This window comes from Phytophthora cinnamomi (genome assembly GCF_018691715.1).
Source record: "Phytophthora cinnamomi strain GKB4 chromosome Unknown Contig83, whole genome shotgun sequence".
Taxonomy (NCBI): Eukaryota; Oomycota; class Peronosporomycetes; order Peronosporales; family Peronosporaceae; genus Phytophthora; species Phytophthora cinnamomi.
This window is the reverse complement of record NW_027151016.1, coordinates 861,368-881,016: the sequence shown is the minus strand read 5'-3', so window position 1 is coordinate 881,016 and position 19,649 is coordinate 861,368. Positions and strand designations below refer to the sequence as shown.

At 53.8% G+C, this 19,649-nt stretch overlaps 6 protein-coding genes across 6 annotated transcripts; 3 read left to right on the top strand and 3 right to left on the bottom strand.

Annotated features, from left to right (window-relative positions):
- Nucleotides 1–1,672: 1,672 nt before the first annotated feature.
- Nucleotides 1,673–4,517, bottom strand: IUM83_11383 (reverse transcriptase; the record flags this gene model as incomplete). Its single annotated transcript, XM_067935939.1, has 2 exons — nucleotides 1,673–2,466; nucleotides 2,522–4,517. 2 exons carry the CDS (start codon nucleotides 4,515–4,517, stop codon nucleotides 1,673–1,675), a joined length of 2,790 nt encoding a protein of 929 aa, XP_067785086.1.
- Nucleotides 4,518–6,316: 1,799 nt separating this feature from the next.
- On the top strand, nucleotides 6,317–7,357 carry IUM83_11382 (reverse transcriptase; the record flags this gene model as incomplete). The annotated part of the gene is made up of 2 exons (XM_067935938.1): nucleotides 6,317–6,668; nucleotides 7,035–7,357. 2 exons carry the CDS (start codon nucleotides 6,317–6,319, stop codon nucleotides 7,355–7,357), a joined length of 675 nt encoding a protein of 224 aa, XP_067784980.1.
- A 143-nt stretch (nucleotides 7,358–7,500) lies between these two features.
- On the top strand, nucleotides 7,501–8,517 carry IUM83_11381 (reverse transcriptase; the record flags this gene model as incomplete). The annotated part of the gene is made up of 1 exon (XM_067935937.1): nucleotides 7,501–8,517. The coding sequence occupies one exon, from the start codon at nucleotides 7,501–7,503 to the stop codon at nucleotides 8,515–8,517; it is 1,017 nt and encodes a 338-aa protein (XP_067785025.1).
- Nucleotides 8,518–10,233: 1,716 nt separating this feature from the next.
- On the bottom strand, nucleotides 10,234–12,297 carry IUM83_11380 (Spore coat protein CotH; the record flags this gene model as incomplete). Its single annotated transcript, XM_067935936.1, has 1 exon — nucleotides 10,234–12,297. The coding sequence occupies one exon, from the start codon at nucleotides 12,295–12,297 to the stop codon at nucleotides 10,234–10,236; it is 2,064 nt and encodes a 687-aa protein (XP_067785087.1).
- A 1,111-nt stretch (nucleotides 12,298–13,408) lies between these two features.
- Nucleotides 13,409–14,119, bottom strand: IUM83_11379 (putative secreted RxLR effector protein; the record flags this gene model as incomplete). Its single annotated transcript, XM_067935935.1, has 1 exon — nucleotides 13,409–14,119. The coding sequence occupies one exon, from the start codon at nucleotides 14,117–14,119 to the stop codon at nucleotides 13,409–13,411; it is 711 nt and encodes a 236-aa protein (XP_067785061.1).
- Nucleotides 14,120–18,179: 4,060 nt separating this feature from the next.
- Nucleotides 18,180–18,422, top strand: IUM83_11378 (polyprotein; the record flags this gene model as incomplete). Its single annotated transcript, XM_067935934.1, has 1 exon — nucleotides 18,180–18,422. One exon carries the CDS (start codon nucleotides 18,180–18,182, stop codon nucleotides 18,420–18,422), a length of 243 nt encoding a protein of 80 aa, XP_067785035.1.
- Between the last annotated feature and the right edge of the window lie 1,227 nt (nucleotides 18,423–19,649).

Here is a 19,649-nt window from a genome sequence, read left to right as displayed (position 1 = left end):
TGTAAATTGATCTTCCTCCTAAATCTGCTAAAACTGTTTATCATCTATGAGAGGGGTTGACAGCGACTGGCTGTCAGAGCCCCGCCAATATGCACGTCTCTAATTGGTAGAAAGATGCTGCTTCTACCAATAGGATCTTTGGGTAGGTGTGGACCACTCATTGTGGTGGCCCACTTCAATGTATCCATTGGTGTGACTTACACCAAAGTGAGGAAGTGCCTAAAACCTTTAACAGATACATATCTGTTAAACCATAAGTGACAAATGTCATGCATAAGTGACAGTTGTCACTTGTCACCGTTGTCATGCACAAGTGACTGTTGTCACTTGTGTGTGTAACCCCGTTACACCATCCCCCCGTTAAGCTTAGACGTGTCGGTCTCGACACGTCAATTAATATTGACTGCTTGTCAATTGTTTGTGTTGGGGATTTCCGTACTCATCCGCAATGAGTACGACCAAGCTGAAGACTGCCATTGCAACAGAGGGTAAGATCTCTGTTGCTGAGTACCATGCGCGGTAGGGCGAGGTTCGCCACTACCACGGGAACAGACAACACAGTGTCTGTGTACGATTCTTCGATGTCGACCGCGTCTGTTCGTCGACATCTCTAAGCGAATTTCTGTTGCTTACCGTGATCGGGTAAGCAAGCGCCACAGCACTTCGAGTCTTTCTCGAAGTGAGGCAAGTATTAGCAAGTCCACGCTGTTGCGGCGGAGGCTGGTGTCCGTGCGTCGTGCGCACTGTCCGTCCAGGTGGCGGTGCGTATTAGCAACCGCGACCACAACAGGTATACTATATGTATACCTGAAAGCTTCAATGACCTCCGTGCTAATTATCTAGCACGCGAGTCGTCAGGCGTTGTAGATTACTACAGCGCTCGCACTACCTTCCTGCTGGTAGTGCGTGCTGGGTTTCGTATTCCTTCACCACGTCCGGAACGTCTTCCATCAGGACGTTCCGTGGTTCCCACGTGTCGTGTTGGGGAGGGAAACCTCTCCAGTGAATGCGAAAACAATCCGGACCTCGGATTGTTTTCCTATGATCAACAATTCGCTGGATGATCCAACGATTTCTCCGCGTGCGTCTCGCGGCGGTGGCGGAGGTGGTGTAAACACGCCCCGATGGTCAACGCCGTGTTGACCTTCATCTCGTGTTGCTCCACGACCAAGTGACGGTCGTGGAGTACCTTCAGAGCGCGGCGGTTGCCGCTCTGTTCCTTCGTGTCCCGGCTGTGGCGGTCTCCCAGACCGCCTTGAACGTGCCGGTCGGGATGTAGGCCCGACTGTATTAACTGCTCCAGCGCGACTACGCGCTGGAGAGGAGGGTTTCCCCTGCCGAGTTTGTCCCTTCGGGTCAGACGAGCCACTTGGCTCGTGATAGAGGTATGGCTTTAACCGCCCGACATAAAATGTCGGGTGGAGCCGCATGCTAGACGGTATGTCTAGCGTGTATGCGTTACCGTGGCGTGCCATCACCGTGAATGGCCCGATGAAGCGCGAAGCAAGCTTGCACGCTCCGAAATCGGAAACTGCATGTTTAGGCAGGTTTTGCGTAGCTAACAAAACCAATGAACTAACTTTGAATTCATTTGTGTTGCCGCTGCCAATATTATCGGCGTTCAGCTTCTGTTGGTCAACAGAAGCTGCTATTGCATCTTGGACAAACCAAATTACGGCTTGTCTTTTGGTGATGAAGTTGAGCTGAAGTCATTCAGCTCGCTCTCCGCTAGAGGCCCGGCCTCTGCGTGGTTCTTCGCGGTGTCTGCGCCCTGCGCATACCCGTGGTCTTTGTCCTTGTTGTTGGAGGAGTCTGCGCCCTGCGCAGACTCATTCGTTTTGTTCGTTGTTGGAGCTGACACTGTGCAAGTGTCAGCGGTTTTCTGCGGCCGCTGTTTTGCAATCGTAGATCCTCCCCCACTTAAAGTGAGAGCCACCACTCCGAGTAAACTCGGCAGACGTGGATGCCGCATGGCATTCACGTAGAACGGTGTATGCCCGGTCGAGGCATGCACCGAGTTGTTGATGGCGAATTCCGCCATCGATAAGCACTCGCTCCAGTATTGGAACGAGTGAGCGTAGCTCTTCAACATATCGACGAGCACGCGATTCACGCGCTCAGTTTGACCGTCCGTCTGCGGATGATCCGCAGTCGACAAGGAAAGCTGGCTCCCAAGAAGTGTAAACACTTCTTGCCACAGGTTCGCTGTGAAGCGTGGGTCTCGGTCCGACACAATGTCGGTCGGCATGCTATGGTGTTTGAACACCATGTCGACGAACAGACGGGCCGTCTGCTTCGCGGTCACTTCTGCCGGCACCGCAGCAAGATGTACCATCTTGCTGAAGCGGTCGACGAAGACCACAACACCGGTATTCCCTCCGCTGTCCGGGGGAAGACCAAAGATGAAGTCCAAAGACATGGACTTCCAACACTCCGACGGAGTCGGTAGCGATTGTTTAAAGGAACCTGCGCGAATGGCGCAGGCTTTACGCGTTGGCATACCTCGCAAGCACGGACGTACTTGCGCACCCACTTGTACTGGTGGTGCCAGTAGAAGTCGCGCGTGAGAAGGACGTATGTCTTCTCACGTCCGAGATGTCCCGCTGTCGGGCATCATGATATTCGTACATGATCCTGAGTCGCAGGTCATGGTCATTTGGCACGACAACGCGATCCGCGTTGTCGTCGACTGCATTGTAAAGCAGTAGTCCGTCGTGCACACGAAAGCGGTGTGCACGCGCTCGAAGGTGCTTGGGCAGCTTCTGACGGGACTTGTCAGAAGACGCTGTGCCATAGGCCAGCAAGAGCTTCGTGTCCGCGTCGTGCGCGTACGCGGCCTTCGCATTGTTCAACAGAGATGATGTGGGTTTGCTCGATCGCATGGCGTCAATGGCATTGACGTCAACAGCTTCTGCATAGTCCGGCCGACGTGATAACGCGTCGGCCACTACATTCAATCTTCCGGGTTTGTATTCGACCCGGAAGTTATACTCCGCAAAGAATGAGAGCCATCTCGCCATTCTTTGTGATATGTGTGGTGACTTCACTGCAGTGCGCAGTGATGCATGGTCGGTGTAGACCACAAACGGTCTACTTCCAAGCAAATACACTCGGAACTTTGCGAGTGCGTATTTCATGGCAAGGTGTTCCTTGTCATGCACCGGATAGTTGCGCTCAGCTGGCTTCAGCTGACGCGATTGGTAGTAGACGACACGATCACGGCCCTCGTGACCGTGCTGCATCAATGCGCATCCGATCGCGAAGTCGGATGCGTCATATACGACGTGGAATGGACGATCTTGGTCAGCCACTGCCAAGATCGGCGCCTCAGTCAAGCCCCGCTTGACTACATCGAATGCCGTTTGGCAATCGGTTCTCCAATTCCACACAGCTTCTTTCTTAAGAAGCTGTGACAGCGGGCGGATCTTGCCCGCATAATCCTCCACGTATTTGCACAAGTACGTGGCCAAGCCAAGGAACTGCCTCAGTTCCTTGACACTTGAAGGCGTTGGCCATTCATTAATCACTCTGACATTTTCCGGGTCAGGGCGAACGCCATTTTTCCCTACGAGACACCCGAGGACGGGTATCTCGCTCGCCCCGAAAATACACTTCTTCAGGTTCGCGTAGAGCTTACGTGTTCTCATAAGCTCAAGTAGCTTTCGGAGATGCACCCTGTGCATCTCTACGTCGCTCTTCCCGTCCACAGCCCGGCTGTGGATGAATACATCATCGAAGTAGCTCGGCGCGAAGTCGCGCACCGAGCGCAACAAGTGCGTCACGCACCTGTTGAAGGTCGCAGGGGCGTTCTTAAGCCCCTGTGGCATTACTAGCCACTCCCAGAGCATGCCGCTTGGCGTGCTCACTGCCGTGAGAGGGATGTCGCTCTCACGCATTAGGATCTGATAGAATCCATCTCGCAAGTCGAGAGCACTGTAAACGGTGCTCCCGGCCATCGAATCGATGATGACATCTTTTCGTGGTATCGGCGTCTGCGCCGGTACCGTCGCATCGTTCAGCTTGTTATACGCATGAACGATGCGCCATCCGTCCTGTGGCTTATTGACACAGAACGTCGGAGCACTGTGCGGGGACTTTGATTCCCGCACTTGTCCTGCTTTGCGACGACTTTCAAAGAAGTCGTCGATTGCTTTTACCTGCTCTCGCGGCAGTGGCCACTGCCGCGTGACACAGTACTTCGAGCCCGGCACGAGATCAATCTCGTGCTGAATGCCCATATCCTGCGGAAGCTCCGCAGGAATCTCTTCCGGGAGTACGTCTTTGTACTCCCTCAACAATTCGTAATAGGGACTCGACTTCAGCGAGTCCCAGCCTTGTTCCTCGAAGCGCTCTCGCTTCGTCTTCGCACTGAGAGTGTCTTCACTCGCAGTGGTACTTCCCATGAAGAGCTGCCTCAGCTCTTCGCTCTCGCTCTTCGTTCTTTCGCTGTCCGAAAGAACGCAGACTTGCTCGATGCGTCCATCGTGCAAGTCGCGCGTGGAGCACTTCCAGCTCATCGCTGGAAGTGTGACGGGGTTACACACACAAGTGACAACAGTCACTTGTGCATGTCAACGGTCACAAGTGACAACTGTCACTTGTGCATGACATTTGTCACTTATGGTTTAACAGATAAATATCTGCTAAAGGTTTTAGATACTTCCTCGCTTTGGTGTAAGTCACACCAATGGATACATTGAAGTGGGCCACCACAATGAGTGGTCCACACCTACCCAAAGATCCTATTGGTAGAAAGCAGCATCTTTCTACCAATTAGAGACGTGCATATTGGCGGGGCTCTGACAGCCAGTCGCTGTCAACCCCTTTCATAGATGATAAACAGTTTTAGCAGATTTAGGAGGAAGATCAATTTACAAACAATACAGTTCTCATTTTACCTTAAACTAGCTACTTGGAGTCTTGTCTAAGTTAAATTATATTTGTGTATTCAAATATAATTAACCGAAGTAATTACTAAGTACTTACGCTTCCTCATACACGTAGCGCGACGAGTAAGCTAAAGTAGTGAGTCAAGTTAGACCACTACACCTGGTAGCACTTTGTGGTCCGTCCAACGACCGACTGCTTGACGTTCGTACGAGGTGTACGAACGCGGAGCCGAGAACCACATGAGCACGGAGGTGCCCATGGAGAGCTCCAACACGCCTGCAACGCATGTTGCACGCGCAGACTGCCCCCACCTGTCTGACCCAGAGTGGGAAGCCCTCCAACGACTGTCAACAGTCATTGGAGAAGCGGCGATAGCTACGATGCTGCGTACGCTATCGCCGACGGAGCAACATGGTGTTGCTCTAGGATTCATCATGAAGGAGCAGCGTGATGCAGCTTCCTCAGTGACGGCGTCGTCAGGGACGACACCGCGTGCTCAATCATTGAAATTGAGCGTGAGCAATTATGTAGGAAGAGAGGGAGAGCCTCTCCTCCGATGGCTTGTCGAGCTCGACACAGCCATAGCGGCTCGACGCATCGTCGACCCGCTGTCGAAGGTCGCGTTCGCCATGTCCTGCCTTGGCGGACGAGCAAGGGGTTGGGCGTATGGGCGCCGACTCTCCGATCCTACGTGCTGCAGCACCTACGAGGTATTCAAAGAGGAGCTCAGACAAGCGTTTGAGCCCCCGCAAAACGAGTTCCGGTCGAGGGCGGAGTTCCTCGACCTTCAACAGGGTAAGCATGACGTCCATGCTTACGCGCAGCGCGCACGATACTTGGTATCACATATCGTGACTAACCCGATTGACGAGGCGACCAAGGTCGTCACGTTCATGAAAGGACTGAGAGATGGGCCCGTGAAGACCTATCTCTTCCGAGAGTACCCGAGTACTCTCGAAGCTGCAATCACCCTTGCCATGCAAGAAGAGTTTAGCCTGCGGCAGGCTAAACTCCATGCAAATGGACCGAGGCCGCAACCACGCCCGGTAGCGAGGACGGGAGGTCCAGAACCAATGGACCTCTCGAATGCAACGGCTGCTGGTCACCAGCAGCACGGAAGTAATGTGCGATGCTTCCGTTGTGGAAGGATCGGTCACTTTGCCAGAGAGTGCACGGCTCCCGTGCACTACAATGGTGGCCGTCGTGGCGATGCCGGGCATCGCCGCGAACAAACAAAAAACGTGAACATCCAGTAGGCGTGGGGCGCCCTACTGGTAATGCAGTCACGCGTGCCGACATTGAGCACGCGACACTGAGGACTGCAGCCCCCAGTGAGACCAGATCTCGCTGCAAGAAGCAAGATGACAGGCCGAACCTAGTCATCTTGAAGGTAACGTCGAAGAGAGCGAGTGACTCTCTTCGAGCATTGGTAGATTCGGGCGCGTCGAACAACTTTGTTCGACTGAGGAGTTTACCGAGTCTCGACTTCGAGGAGGCGCATGTACCTCGAAGTCTTCTGAAAGTTCGATTGGCAACAGGTGCCATCGTGAAGACCGAGAAGCGCGTCGTGAACGTGCGCTTCTCGTACAAACAACGGGTATTTGTCGAACACTTTATCGTCCTGGACCTGGACGATAAGTTCGACGTGGTAATGGGCATGCCGTGGCTTGCACGGCATGATCCGGTGAGAGACTGGAAGAAGCGCACGCTCGTGCGCTTCGGCCGCGACAGCGGAACAGAGAGCGATGGCCCTGTTACCGCAGCGCACACACCAGCAGGTGCGCGCGGCTCACCAGTCGAGACAGCGCTTAATGCTGCTGTCCCGGAGTGCCCAGGAAGTCCGCGAGGGCGCGCGCAAGTGAAACCAACGTCGACAATGCTGCCGACGTCAGAAGAAGGAGATGGACTGGTTCCGGGAACCAATACCCACGTTCAAGCGTGTAAGCGACAGTCCCTTCCCCGAAGAGGTCAGGTCGACAACGACGCGTTGACTCCGGGAGTCGACGCACCCCCAGTGATGAGGGGCTCCGCCAATAAATGGCGTCGAGGTGACAACGGTGTGTTAACTCCCGGAGTTGACGCTGCAAACAGTACAGACAGTTGCAAACGTCCCGTACTGACGCAATTTGCATGCTGTCGTGCAGCCGGGCTGCACGACGAAGCGCCATGCGATCAAGCCGGGCTTGATATCGCGCGCCCGCAGACAGGGTTTGCCGGCGAAGGAACACATTTCCGTGCATTCGGGCTGCACGAAGGAAAATGCGGTCAAGCCGGGCTTGATACCGCGCGTCGCGGACTGGGTCCGCCGGCGAACAACCGTCCACGGCCGGGCCTGGACCAGAAGAACCACCGTGCGGAGCCGGGCTCCGCACAACAAGAAGACGGCGCAAGCGGAGAACGCTGCGCAAGTCTCGGTCCGGGACCGAGACGCAACAAGAACAGTCTGCTGGGCAGACTGGGGCGGTGACGCCGGGCGTCGAGACGCTAAGCGTCTTGACGCGCACTGATACTGGATTCCAGTATCGTGGGATGGAACTCGCTAATCCTCCGACGACGGCGTCGGAGTTGACTTCGCTTCCAGCCATGAGCTAGAAGCGCTCCACGCGCGACTTGCACGATGGACGCATCGGGCAAGTCTGCGTTCTTTCGGACAGCGAAAGAACGAAGAGCGAGAGCGAAGAGCTGAGGCAGCTCTTCATGGGAAGTACCACTGCGATTGAAGACACCCCCAGTGCGAAGACGAAGCGAGAGCGCTTCGAGGAACAAGGCTGGGACTCGCTGAAGTCGAGTCCCTATTACGAATTGTTGAGGGAGTACAAAGACGTACTCCCGGAAGAGATTCCTGCGGAGCTTCCGCAGGATAAGGGCATTCAGCACGAGATTGATCTCGTGCCGGGCACGAAGTATTGTGTTACGCGGCAGTGGCTACTGCCGCGAGATCAAGTCAAGGCGATCGACGACTTCTTTGAAAGTCGTCGCAAAGCAGGACAAGTGCGGGAATCGAAGTCCCCGCACAGTGCTCCGACGTTCTGTGTCAAAAAGCCACAGGGCGGATGGCGCATCGTTCATGCCTACAACAAGCTGAACGATGCGACGGTACCGGCGCAGACGCCGATACCACGAAAAGATGTCATCATCGATTCGATGGCCGGGAGCACCGTTTACAGTGCTCTCGACTTGCGAGATGGATTCTATCAGATCCTAATGCGTGAGAGCGACATCCCTCTCACGGCAGTGAGCACGCCAAGCGGCATGCTCTGGGAGTGGCTAGTAATGCCGCAGGGGCTTAAGAACGCCCCTGCGACCTTCAACAGGTGCGTGACGCACTTGTTGCGCTCGGTGCGCGACTTCGCGCCGAGCTACTTCGATGATGTATTCATCCACAGCCGGGCTGTGGACGGGAAGAGCGACATTGAGATGCACAGGGCGCATCTCCGGAAGCTACATGAACTTATGCGAAAGCATAAGCTCTACGCGAACCTGAAGAAGTGTATCTTCGGGGCGAGCGAGATACTCGTCCTCGGGTGTCTCGTAGGGAAAAATGGCGTTCGCCCTGACCCGGAAAAGGTCAGAGTGATTAATGAATGGCCAACGCCTTCAAGTGTCAAGGAACTGAGGCGTCCCTGACGACGCCGTCACTGAGGAAGCTGCATCACGCTGCTCCTTCATGATGAATCCTAGAGCAACACCATGTTGCTCCGTCGGCGATAGCGTGCGCAACATTGCAGCTATCGCCGCTTCTCCAATGACCGTTGACAGTCGTTGAAGTGCTTTCCACTCTGGATCAGACAGGTGGGGGCAGTCAGCGCGTGCAACATGCGTTGCAGGCGTGTTGGAGCTCTCCATGGGCACCTCCGTGCTCATGTGGTTCTCGTCTCCGCGTTCGTACACCTCGTACGAACGTCAAGCAGTCAGTCGTTGGACGGACTACAAAGTGCTACCAGGTGTAGTGGGTCATGTACGTCTCAAATTGTAGAAAGATGCTGCTTTCTACCAATAGGGTCTTTGGGTAGGTGTGGACCACTCATTGTGGTGGACCACTTCAATGTATTCATTGGTATGACTTACACCAAGGTGAGGAAGTATCTCAAATTTTTAACAGATATTTTATCCGTTAAAATCACAAGTGGCCACAAGGCCACTTGTGCGTGTAACCCCGTTATAGGGGGGGGGGGGGGGGCGTGTCGAGGGCCCTACCGGCGTTGTTGACGGCGACGCGACAGTAGTACCAAGAGCTGATACAGACTCGGTCTGACTTGGTTTCTATCGGGGAGAACACCTGGTTGTCTTGCGCTTCTTCGGCGCCGCGGTGGCGCTGCCGGTAGCCTGGCCCGACCGCGTGGTAACACGCTTTGATGGCTTCCGTCCAATAGCAGCGGACATGCGTACTGCAACCGGGGCGCTGGAGCGCTGAGGCGAGGCAGTGGAAGCCGCAGCCACGTCCTCCTCATCGACCACTATAACGTCTCCAGGGGGCGGAGATGAAGCTGGCTCGGCTGCAGTTCGGACATGGACGGAAGTTACAGGCGGTGTGGACTCGAGGTCGACAGCGCGGTCGCTGTCCAACGTGTCATCGGGCCGCTGTACGCGGCTAGCAGCACGAGCGAGTGCCGCACGGGCTGGGCTTGAGGCAGGCGAGATGTGACGGGGCCACACGAGCACCTTGCACAGAGGAAGTGTGCTAACGAGAGTATCCAAACTCTCAGTGAACGGCAGTTCACGTGTCCCTGGCCTAAGGGGACTGATTGATCAGAAGTACGGTAGATCTACGACTGAGTGTATTTATAGGTTAGTACAGATTTGGCCTGTATACAAATCCGAAGTTCCCTATAGTTTATCCTATATAAAATGTATCGATTGGCTCTCAAGCCTATTGTATCACTTCTCAGGGGAGTGACCTCTTGTAGCCATCCCTGAATAGTGCCAGGGTCACTATTCCTTGTAACCCCGGTACACGAGACCATGCTGACCAAACTTCAGTTCAGAGAGCTAAAATATGCGGGCGACGTCTCCACCTTCTTGGACAGTAGCTTCACAAGGCATTCTGGACTGCCTGGATAAGGGCCGGAGATAAGACGATGGGGCGGTTTTGGTATTTAGCTCTCGCCGCGAGACCGGAGGTACCACATTGGTATTTACGCTTATGTGAGGAGCGAGTCCTAAAGGTAGAATCAGTGGCATTCGTCAAAAGATGCTGTGGCGCTGGAAAAAAATAAGTTGGTTCTCTTTTTCGAAGTCTTGATATCGTAGGGCTGGGGCTGGTTTACAATAGAGGGAGGAGTGCGAACATGACTACATTCTTTTTGTAGTCATCTAACCACTTAATACCAATTATCTACTAATCTAGAGGTTAGGCAGCGGGGCGAAGATGCGAGCGTGCTCCACGCTGCCGTACTGGACAGGGGTGTACTCGCTCAGACGGTGGCGACGACGGCGACGGCCGTGCTCCTTGACAAGCCAGGTGCCCAAAGCCAACAGCACAATGCCTGCCGAAGCAGCCGCAACAACGGCCATGGTATCCGATAGGGGCGAGCGAGAGTTGTGCACTGCGTCCTTTTCGCGGGTCTCGGTACTTGCTGTCTGGGTGTCTGCAACAGTTGTGGTCGAGGTTGTCGTCTTGGCCGCAGTTGCAGCAGCAGCGATACGCTGCTGCTCACGTGCGTAGTGCTCGTTCTCAGCATCAATGCGGCGGCAGGACGGGTGCTCGACCTCAATTGCAGCAGAGCAATTGCATGTTGCACCGGGTCCCTGGGAACACGACCCATAGCCACTGCAGAACGGAGTGAGCGTCTTGTCCTTGACTCCCTTCTGCTGCGGGTACACGTAGCTACCTGCGGATTTCCAGCAGTAGTCGACCGAGGCCATTTGGTACGGGGTCATCTCCGCCGCAGTCTCCTCGCCCTTGGGGGCAGCGACGTTGCTCGTAGCAATTTCCTCGCATGTTGATCCAGTGTACGGCTTTCGCACCGGCGGGAATTTGACGGCGTTGTAGTACTTCTCCGCGTTCGAGAGGCAGCCGTCGTCGTTGCCGTCAAGTCCGCAATTGTACTTGGGGATTTCTCCAACACCCGAGCACGTTTGAGCGTCAAGCGGCTTGTAGAGCTGCTCGATCCGCTCGTCCATCCAGCGAGCGCGGTTCAAGACGGAGTCACGCAGGTCGGTCACACGCTCGGCGTATGTTCCGTTGCAAGTCTGCAAGTCGACAACAGCGCACTGCACGACATCGCTGCGCCAGTCTCCACCTTGGCACTTTGAAAGCTGCCGGTGCACAGGCGCAGAGCTCGCGTCCAGGAATTTCGTGATCGACTCGTCAGTCCAGACACCGAAGATGGGGTCGTCGGCCTTCTGCACGTTGGTGCCGCGCAGCGTCTTCCAGCGCTGGATCACGAGCGACGCGAGCTGCGAGTGACACATGAGGCGCTTCCAGTACGTGTACTGCGGGTAGATCCAGTCCTTAAAGTTGCGGCGGGCGCCATTGCCGTACGCCAAGTTGAGATCCCACACGGGTCCGGCATTAATGGGCTGGTCCCGGTCCTTGAAGAAGAAGGTGCTGCGTCGGTAGGCGTCAACGTTGAGCGACATCTCCGTGTGCAGCAAGTAGTCGGCGAACGAGCCGAGGTCCAAGTGGTTCTGGAGCTCGAGCGGGGCCGTCATGTTGTTCCAGAGCGCGCGGTACATCTGAGGCAGGAAGCCCGAGTCCGTGTTCACGAAGAAGTCGCGCATCTGCTGCGATAGCTCGGAGCCGCTCGGGTGGGCCAACACAGGGCGTTCGCCCATGCCGAACTCGTTCTGGTACTGGTCGATGACCATGTTGGGCGAGTAGGAGCCGTAGCTGGGTGGGTCGTTCGACCACGCCCAGCCGCCGTTCATCACTTTGGGGTCTCTGGCGGCACAAGCAGCATCCATGGATGCCAAATTGACGTGGTTCTTGTCGTACGTCGGCTTCTCCAGCAGCAGGTATATACCGGAGTACTTGGGTTTCTCCTGGTCGGGACTCGTGCGCATGTACACGACGGCGTGCCGGGTTTTCACGGAGTAACGGCCGGTCGAGCGGTACAACCAGTGGGCCAAGTGGTTTCGCAGCAAGGTGCAGTCGAGGAAGGGCCCGTTCATGACGAAGGCCTTGTTCTCCACCATGCCCAGGAATGACGTGTCCTCGGGGAACTTAAGGTTGAACTGGTGTTTGGCGAAGAAGAGGCTGGTCTGGCCACGGTAGTTGGACGTGGAGTGCTCGAACACGGCGGTGCGCTCGCCGTCGACGCAGTTGGGCGAGCCGTCGGCGTTGTCGACGACCTCGACGCGGGTCTGCACGGCCTCCTTGAGGCAGTCGTCGGCGGGGTAGCGCAGCTGGTTGCACGTCGGATCTGGGAAGCTCCGGTCCAGCGCCGAGACGATCACCACGGGCATCTCATAGCACTCTGCCAGACTCTGGGCAGCTTGCTGCTGCGCTGCGGCAACCGCTGCCTGCACGGACGCCAGAAGCGCCAGGGTGGAGAGGATTCGCATGGTGCACGGGGCAGGTACTCGTCGAAGTCGGTGGTGGGGTCTGGACTGGGCCGAAGACTTGAGCAGTTTGCGGCGAATTGCAAACTGCCGCTAGGAAGCTGCAGGTGTCAGAGCCGCAAGTCCGTTAGTGGCGCAGGAGGGCAGTTATCGCTGCCGAAAATGGCGACTGGATCGGACGGTAACGACTGCTTGGTTGCTGAGGCTGCTCGTATCCGTTGGGCATGAGCGTCGCCAGACTACTTGCCAGTAGGCCAAACCGACAAGGTGGCGTTCACCTGTCGCGAATCTTGGCCTGTGCCAGGGCTGCCCCAGATTCGGCGAGAAGACTTGCTGCATACCGCCGCGAGAAACCTACAGCACCGTTGATAACGTTGAAGTAACGGACTGAAAAATGCTGCTTGGTATGACTTGGCTACAGAGCAAACAGTGCGTATTGCAAGCTGATGACTGCGGGTAGCTAGAGGCTTCGTATCTGGAGTGTAAGAGAGTGCGTGTGTGTTAGAATGAAGGTGGTCATTGTACTTCGAGAACAACAAGATCACGCAGATGCACAATTCGTCTATTCATTTTCGCCTGGTGAAGCCATTTTTCTGGCACTCCGTACCTCAATACTCACTGAGTAATTTCCTTCATTATTCAAGTCATGCGGGGTCAAGGGACAGTCCATTCACAATGTTTAGCCTAGGCCTCGGAGAGTCAGGTCGAAGGGGCGTCGGCCCGAGAGATGGATCGTAGACGCTCGCCCTGGGAGAGTAGTGTGGCGGGTTTTCGAGTGCGACCGCGGCGGAGGATAGCCAGACGGTCCGCTGAATGAACTTGATCGTCGTGTCGACAAAGAGCAAGTGACCACTGAATGGCTGTCCCCACTAGGGTTGTGAAAACCTACCCGCCCGGGGACTGCATGCTACAGCTTTGTGTGTTGAGTAGGAAACCAAGTTACCTAAATATACAAACACATCACCGCTCGGCGAGTACCAGATGTGATCCCGGTCGAAGCACAAACGCTCGATCTTCACGAGCCGAAAACCCACCATCGCCTTCGGCGCTTTGGAATATCTGCCAGTGCCTTCTCCCATATCGCATCGATCTCAGCAGTGGTTGTCTCCTTGTTCTCTCCAAAACGAACATTGTTAGGTTTCTTAACCTTCTCAACCTTCGCAGCCTCTGCAGCCTTCGCAGCCTTCTCCAAAGGGGCAAGGACAAGTTCGTCCACCCGGGACTTGTACTGGTTGATATAGTCAAGCAGCAGTGTCTGGAAACCTGGATTTTGCTCCAGATCGAGTTTTTGTCGAATATGCCCCAGCGTAAAGCCTTGTCGGTACCACTTCTCCCACTGATCGACCTTAAAGTTGAAGTTATCTACCATTTTGGTGAGGTCGTCAAAAGCAAAATAGTTTGGAGCGGGAGCCTTCTCCAAGCTTAAGGCCTTTTGATAAGTCTTCTCCGCGGCCAGAAGTTGAGACGCCTTTTCCGCGCCTGAAAGTTGTTGAGAAGATCTTCCAAAGCTTAGGGCCTTTGGAATGCTGAAGGCACGCTCTTCGTCGTCCTTCTCATTGTCACTGTCATCCCAGTTTGCCGTCGTTGTTGATTCATGAGTGCGCAGAAATCGCTCGCTGTTCTCAAGGTGCTTCGTTGCATCTGCCTCCACCTTAGTTGTAGCTGATGCAGCGTCCAACGTTGCCAGCAATGCTGCCATCACCAATAGCACGCAACTTGCACGCATCCTGGGACTTGATTAAAGGGGTTCTCAGGGTGTTTGGACTTGCGTTCCGCACGGCGAGTTCCGGAGTGTCAATATGCGTTACAGTATCAACTGGGTATGACGACGTGCATACGAGCGACGCTTGCGTGGTCCGCAGCAGGGAAATCCCACCCAACTGGGATGTGCTTTGAGATCGGCTGCACAGTACCGGTACAGTACACGTATGCCCCTTCTATAGTATTCCGCAGTGTGATGCTTTAATATCAAAGACCCATCCAATTTCCTTCTTACAGCTGGAGCAAATCTCAAGCACGGATACACTGTACATTATTTCTAGGCCAAATTGAGAGAAGTCAAAATCACAACAAAAACGACCAAAACCAGTGTTTTTGGCACTTCTCACTGTAGTGGAGGAAATCTCCAGCCTGTCCAAGATAGCAGCTTCAGCACCAACTGGTCGCAGTCAATAACAGCAAAACGTGATGACTGCGACAACAAATCGTGTGGATAACGAAAAGCAAGCACAGGGCTACCTGGCTGCGTCGTTTAGGGTTCGTTTGAGCTAGTGATTCACCAGTATCCAATCACAATGATGAGAGGAAGTGACCAGCATTGTCAAGCACAATACATGTAACGATACTAGAGATGTTTCGAGAGCGCTTTCACTAACTCCATGTACCACCAAAAAAGCTGTTAAAACACCGCTTCCCCTGAACCTTCATTACAAAATCGTTGCGAAAACGCTCACTTCCCTAACCAGCAGCCATCCTTACAGTCTGCTCGCCAAGCAGAACCACAGCACATTGGTACTTTCTGAACGCGTTGCAATGGTGCGTCAAACGCAAGAACTTAACGGACGCCGATGATGCGCTTGTTCTAGATCAAATTATCGCTGATGAGCCCTACAAGGGCGGCCACGACAATGTAATGGAGAAGTGGCAGCACGCGGCAGGCGCCCTGAATACATAGGGCGACTCCTCGCGCAACAATCTCACAGCAAAGATGGCCTAGAATCGGGCTTAGCTACTCCTGGGTACGTTCGAGTTGGCGTAGCGCGTGCACATCGCCGGCCGCCACCAGCTCCAACCACGTATTATCCTCCCGTACTGGAGGAGCCCAGCGAAAAGCTCTAGCGCATCGCTCTGCGTTTGACGCAGCCTACCATGAACAACCGAACAGCGAGAATAGATACTATACACGCACGCAATGCCGTCCCTGCTCAGAGACAGCATAATGGTGTGCTGCGTCTGGAAAGCGACGCCGCTGGTGCTTCAGATGCGCTGCGCCTTGGCAGCGTCGCCGGTGATGCAGATCTAGGGGCAGATGCGCGCGGACACTGAAGCGTGTTTGGTGCATTCGCTTCAGCTGTGCCACAACCACTCATCTCCATCGTACCGTAGTGATGTAACGCACTGCGTTATATGTTACTGGTTTCGTAATTTATTACGGAGCACGTAATTTATATTTGTTGTGGTACGTATTACGGGACGGCTTTACGGGACGACTTACGGGACGAAGTTTACGGGACGACCGTCAACTAAAAACTTGCATACAACAAGGAGTGGCCATGAAGTGAGTAGCTAATCTAGAGTACAAGAGAGTACGGACTTTAAGTTACAATATCACTTTTCTTTTTGCCTTCTACGAGCCCAAGCTTCAGCTACATCACAAGTGATCAGTAGACTATTATCGAGTATTCTCCGGTAGGCAAAATGTGAGGATAGTGAACCTGAGAGCACTAAAAAACTTGCCATGGCTTTCACTATAACCAATCTCGGACCAGGAGAGTAGTGGCAGTGGAAACACAATTTGGAAACCTCTCTACTAGCACAGTATCCATACAATTTCCTAGTATCAATAAATGCCGCATGGCTGGGCGCCATCGCGGTTCGCTCCCCGCTCGCCGGAATGCTCCTGGCTGGACACACTTTGGTAAATACCGTGCGGCCTACTCCTCGCAACCGCTCACCTCTGCGTTTCGTGCTCAGCCACATTTTGTTGTGATAACCAGAGAATATGCGTGTTTACGTGACATTTTCTCTGCATACGGTATTTGCGCCATGAACGATTCCAACATCTTCACAGATTTGTCCAACGTTGTCTGCCGTCAAGCACGAAGGACGAACACATACAGTACATGTAAGCGACCGCAGTCGCAGGCAACAACTGTATAGTCATACCTCCATAAGTGACATCCAATCGGGGGATTCAGAATCTACCTCCTTATACCATGGTATTTGGTATTTGTAAATCCGTCGGATTTCACAAGGCTCTTTGCCAAATCCGTCTACGAAATCATACGTGATTCGAGGTTGTGTGGTCGACGGATTTGGTTGGACTAAATAATCAGTGTCAGATTTTCCCCAGCGATCTTGCCGAAAGAGCACCTCAGGAAAGAGGACTTCCTCGCGCTCATCTTGTGGCGCGAACACCCACTCAACTTGGAGAAGCACTTTGGCGTGGTGAAGAATACCTCGGTTGGGAAGAAGAAGTCCTCGAAAAGTGATGGAGATGGTCGCTGCGCTGAAGAAAAGAAGCGCGCCAAGCGGAAGTCGGCGTGAGGATTTCCCAACGAAACGAGAGAGATGTGTTTGTATCAACCGATAGGAACGCTGCGAGGACTACCTCTGCTGCGTATTGATCGTCCGAGTAGTGATATACACGGCCTGTAGATCCGTCAGCAGCGCCTTCCGCGGCGAGTGGCGAGGCATAGCAATTCTGCTTTGAGCCTTGCCTCACTGCCCTCCCTCCGACACGTGTCGCTATGGCCCAGATACCCGGGACATTTCGCGGCAGCGAAATATGTGGTACATCGACGATTTCAGGCGGACTTGCTCGCCAGATGCAACTCAAATCTGAGGCATTTCAGTCGATTCTGAAACCCCCTAATTGGTTCGAGCCAAGCGTTGTTCATTTAGAGAGGTTAAATGACAGTTCTTTTTTCAGGCACTGTTCCGTGCCGAATTGTGCCCAAATGACAGAATCGCACTCCAACAAATTTATGCCAGTCAGAGATGTAACATCTCAGTCACGGTACTGGCACCACACCAAAACCCGCAGCCAAGGCTGCAGCAAAAGAGGACCACGCGCCTGCCGCGCTTGCTGCACCAGGAGCACCACGGGACCGTCGTGTGTGCGCGCGTGTTGGTGAAGCCGGAGTCACCGCAGTGGACGATAGAGTCGTTGTAGGGCCGTACATGGCTAAAAAAAAACATGGTGGAGGTGGTGGCCTCGGAGGAGGAGCGAGACCGAGAGAGAAATGGATTTCTAGCGCAGGCGAATCATCTACCGCTAAGGCTCCGAAGAAAGCACACAAATGCGGACGCTGCGGAAAACTTGGTCATAACATACATGATGTAACGAATAGGGAGGTGCCCTACACAACGGGGTGCTTCTCCTCGGTATTTTTCGGCGTCTTGTTTACGACCTTCACCTAGGACAGCTTCTCCAACGTATGCACAACACTCGATACCTTTTGACGGCCACCATCCTCGAGGGACTTACAGACAAATATATTTTCAGTGGTATTCCAAATAGTGATATTCTCTACTTTTCAATACATAGTACGCTTAGGACTCCTAAGGGTGACCGTACAGGTAGAGCTATCCCTATTCTAAATTTGGTGAGCAAACCATGGGAGAAAAACATTCACTTGTGTATTGCTTAAACTTTAAATGTATAACATGAGCACCACTTTCAAAAAGCGATATTAATATTGCACTGCGTATCGCTACTTCGATCCAGGACTCACGGTGTTGAGGTACACAGCTAGCACGGTTCGGACCGCGTAAAACGGTTCACCCTGAACCGCCCTAGAACGCTTCCTATTGCCCGATCACAGGATGGTCGGCTTGGTTGGCTCGAAGGAGCAGGAAACAGTGTTTGCACAAGCCCACGCGAAGGAGCAACAAGAAGGACAAGAGGAGAGGAGCGTTGAGAAGGACAAGTAGGACACCTTTGGTAACTTTAATCAACTCACTTCGGCATTTGCCACCAACATTACAAGCGTTCCTCAATAGGTTAACAGCCCCAAGGACGCTCACCGCAAGAACGCTCGCTGCAGGAACGCTCCGCTCAAGACATGACGACCAAGCACGCCGAAGTCCTCCTGGGTAGTGGGAACTATTTCCATTGGGAGTATAACATGCACATGACGCTCGCCCGGAAGGGGTTGCTCGCGCATGTGGAGGGCGTCAAGGCGAAGAACGAGATCACGGAGGCGTGGCTCACGAACGATGCCAAGGCTCTGAACATCATCGTACACGGTGTGGTGATCCAGCACCAGACGAAGATCCGTTCCTTGACGCGTGCCTTGCAGACATAGAACACTTTACGCGAGTACTACAACCGCACCACGCTACACAACTGTGTCGTGATAACGCGGAAGTTGCACGAGTTTAAGATGGAAGCTGGGACTGTAACGGGGTTACACACACAAGTGACAACAGTCACTTGTGCATGACAACGGTCACAAGTGACAACTGTCACTTGTGCATGACATTTGTCACTTATGGTTTAACAGATAAATATCTGTTAAAGGTTTTAGATACTTCCTCGCTTTGGTGTAAGTCACACCAATGGATACATTGAAGTGGGCCACCACAATGAGTGGTCCACACCTACCCAAAGATCCTATTGGTAGAAAGCAGCATCTTTCTACCAATTAGAGACGTGCATATTGGCGGGGCTCTGACAGCCAGTCGCTGTCAACCCCTTTCATAGATGATAAACAGTTTTAGCAGATTTAGGAGGAAGATCAATTTACAAACAATACAGTTCTCATTTTACCTTAAACTAACTACTTGGTGTTTTATCTGATTTATATTATACTTGTGGACTCAAGTATAATTAATTCAAATTATTAATAAACTCCTACACGTTCTCATACACGTGGCGCGACGTGTAAGCTAAAGTAGTGAGTCAAGTTAGACCCACTACACCTGGTAGCACTTTGTAGTCCGTCCAACGACCGACTGCTTGACGTTCGTACGAGGTGTACGAACGCGGAGCTGAGAACCCCATGAGCTCAGAGGTGCCCATGGAGAGCTCCAATACGCCTGCAACGCATGTTGCACGCGCAGACTGCCCCCACCTGTCGGATCCAGAGTGGGAGGCCCTCCAACGACTGTCAACAGTCATTGGGGAGGCGGCGATAGCTACAATGCTGCGTACGCTATCGCCGACAGAGCAACATGGTGTTGCTCTGGGGTTCATCATGAAGGAGCAGCGCGATGCTGCTTCCTCAACAACGGCGTCGTCGGGGACGACACCGCGTGCTCAATCATTAAAATTGAGCGTGAGCAATTATGTAGGAAGAGAGGGCGAGCCTCTCCTCCGATGGCTTGTCGAGCTCGACACAGCCATAGCGGCTCGACGCATCGTCGACCCGCTGTCGAAGGTCGCGTTCGCCATGTCCTGCCTTGGCGGACGCGCAAGAAGTTGGGCGTATGGGCGCCGACTCTCCGATCCTACGTGCTGCAGCACCTACGAGGTATTCAAAGAGGAGCTCAGACAAGCGTTTGAGCCCCCGCAAAACGAGTTCCGGTCGAGG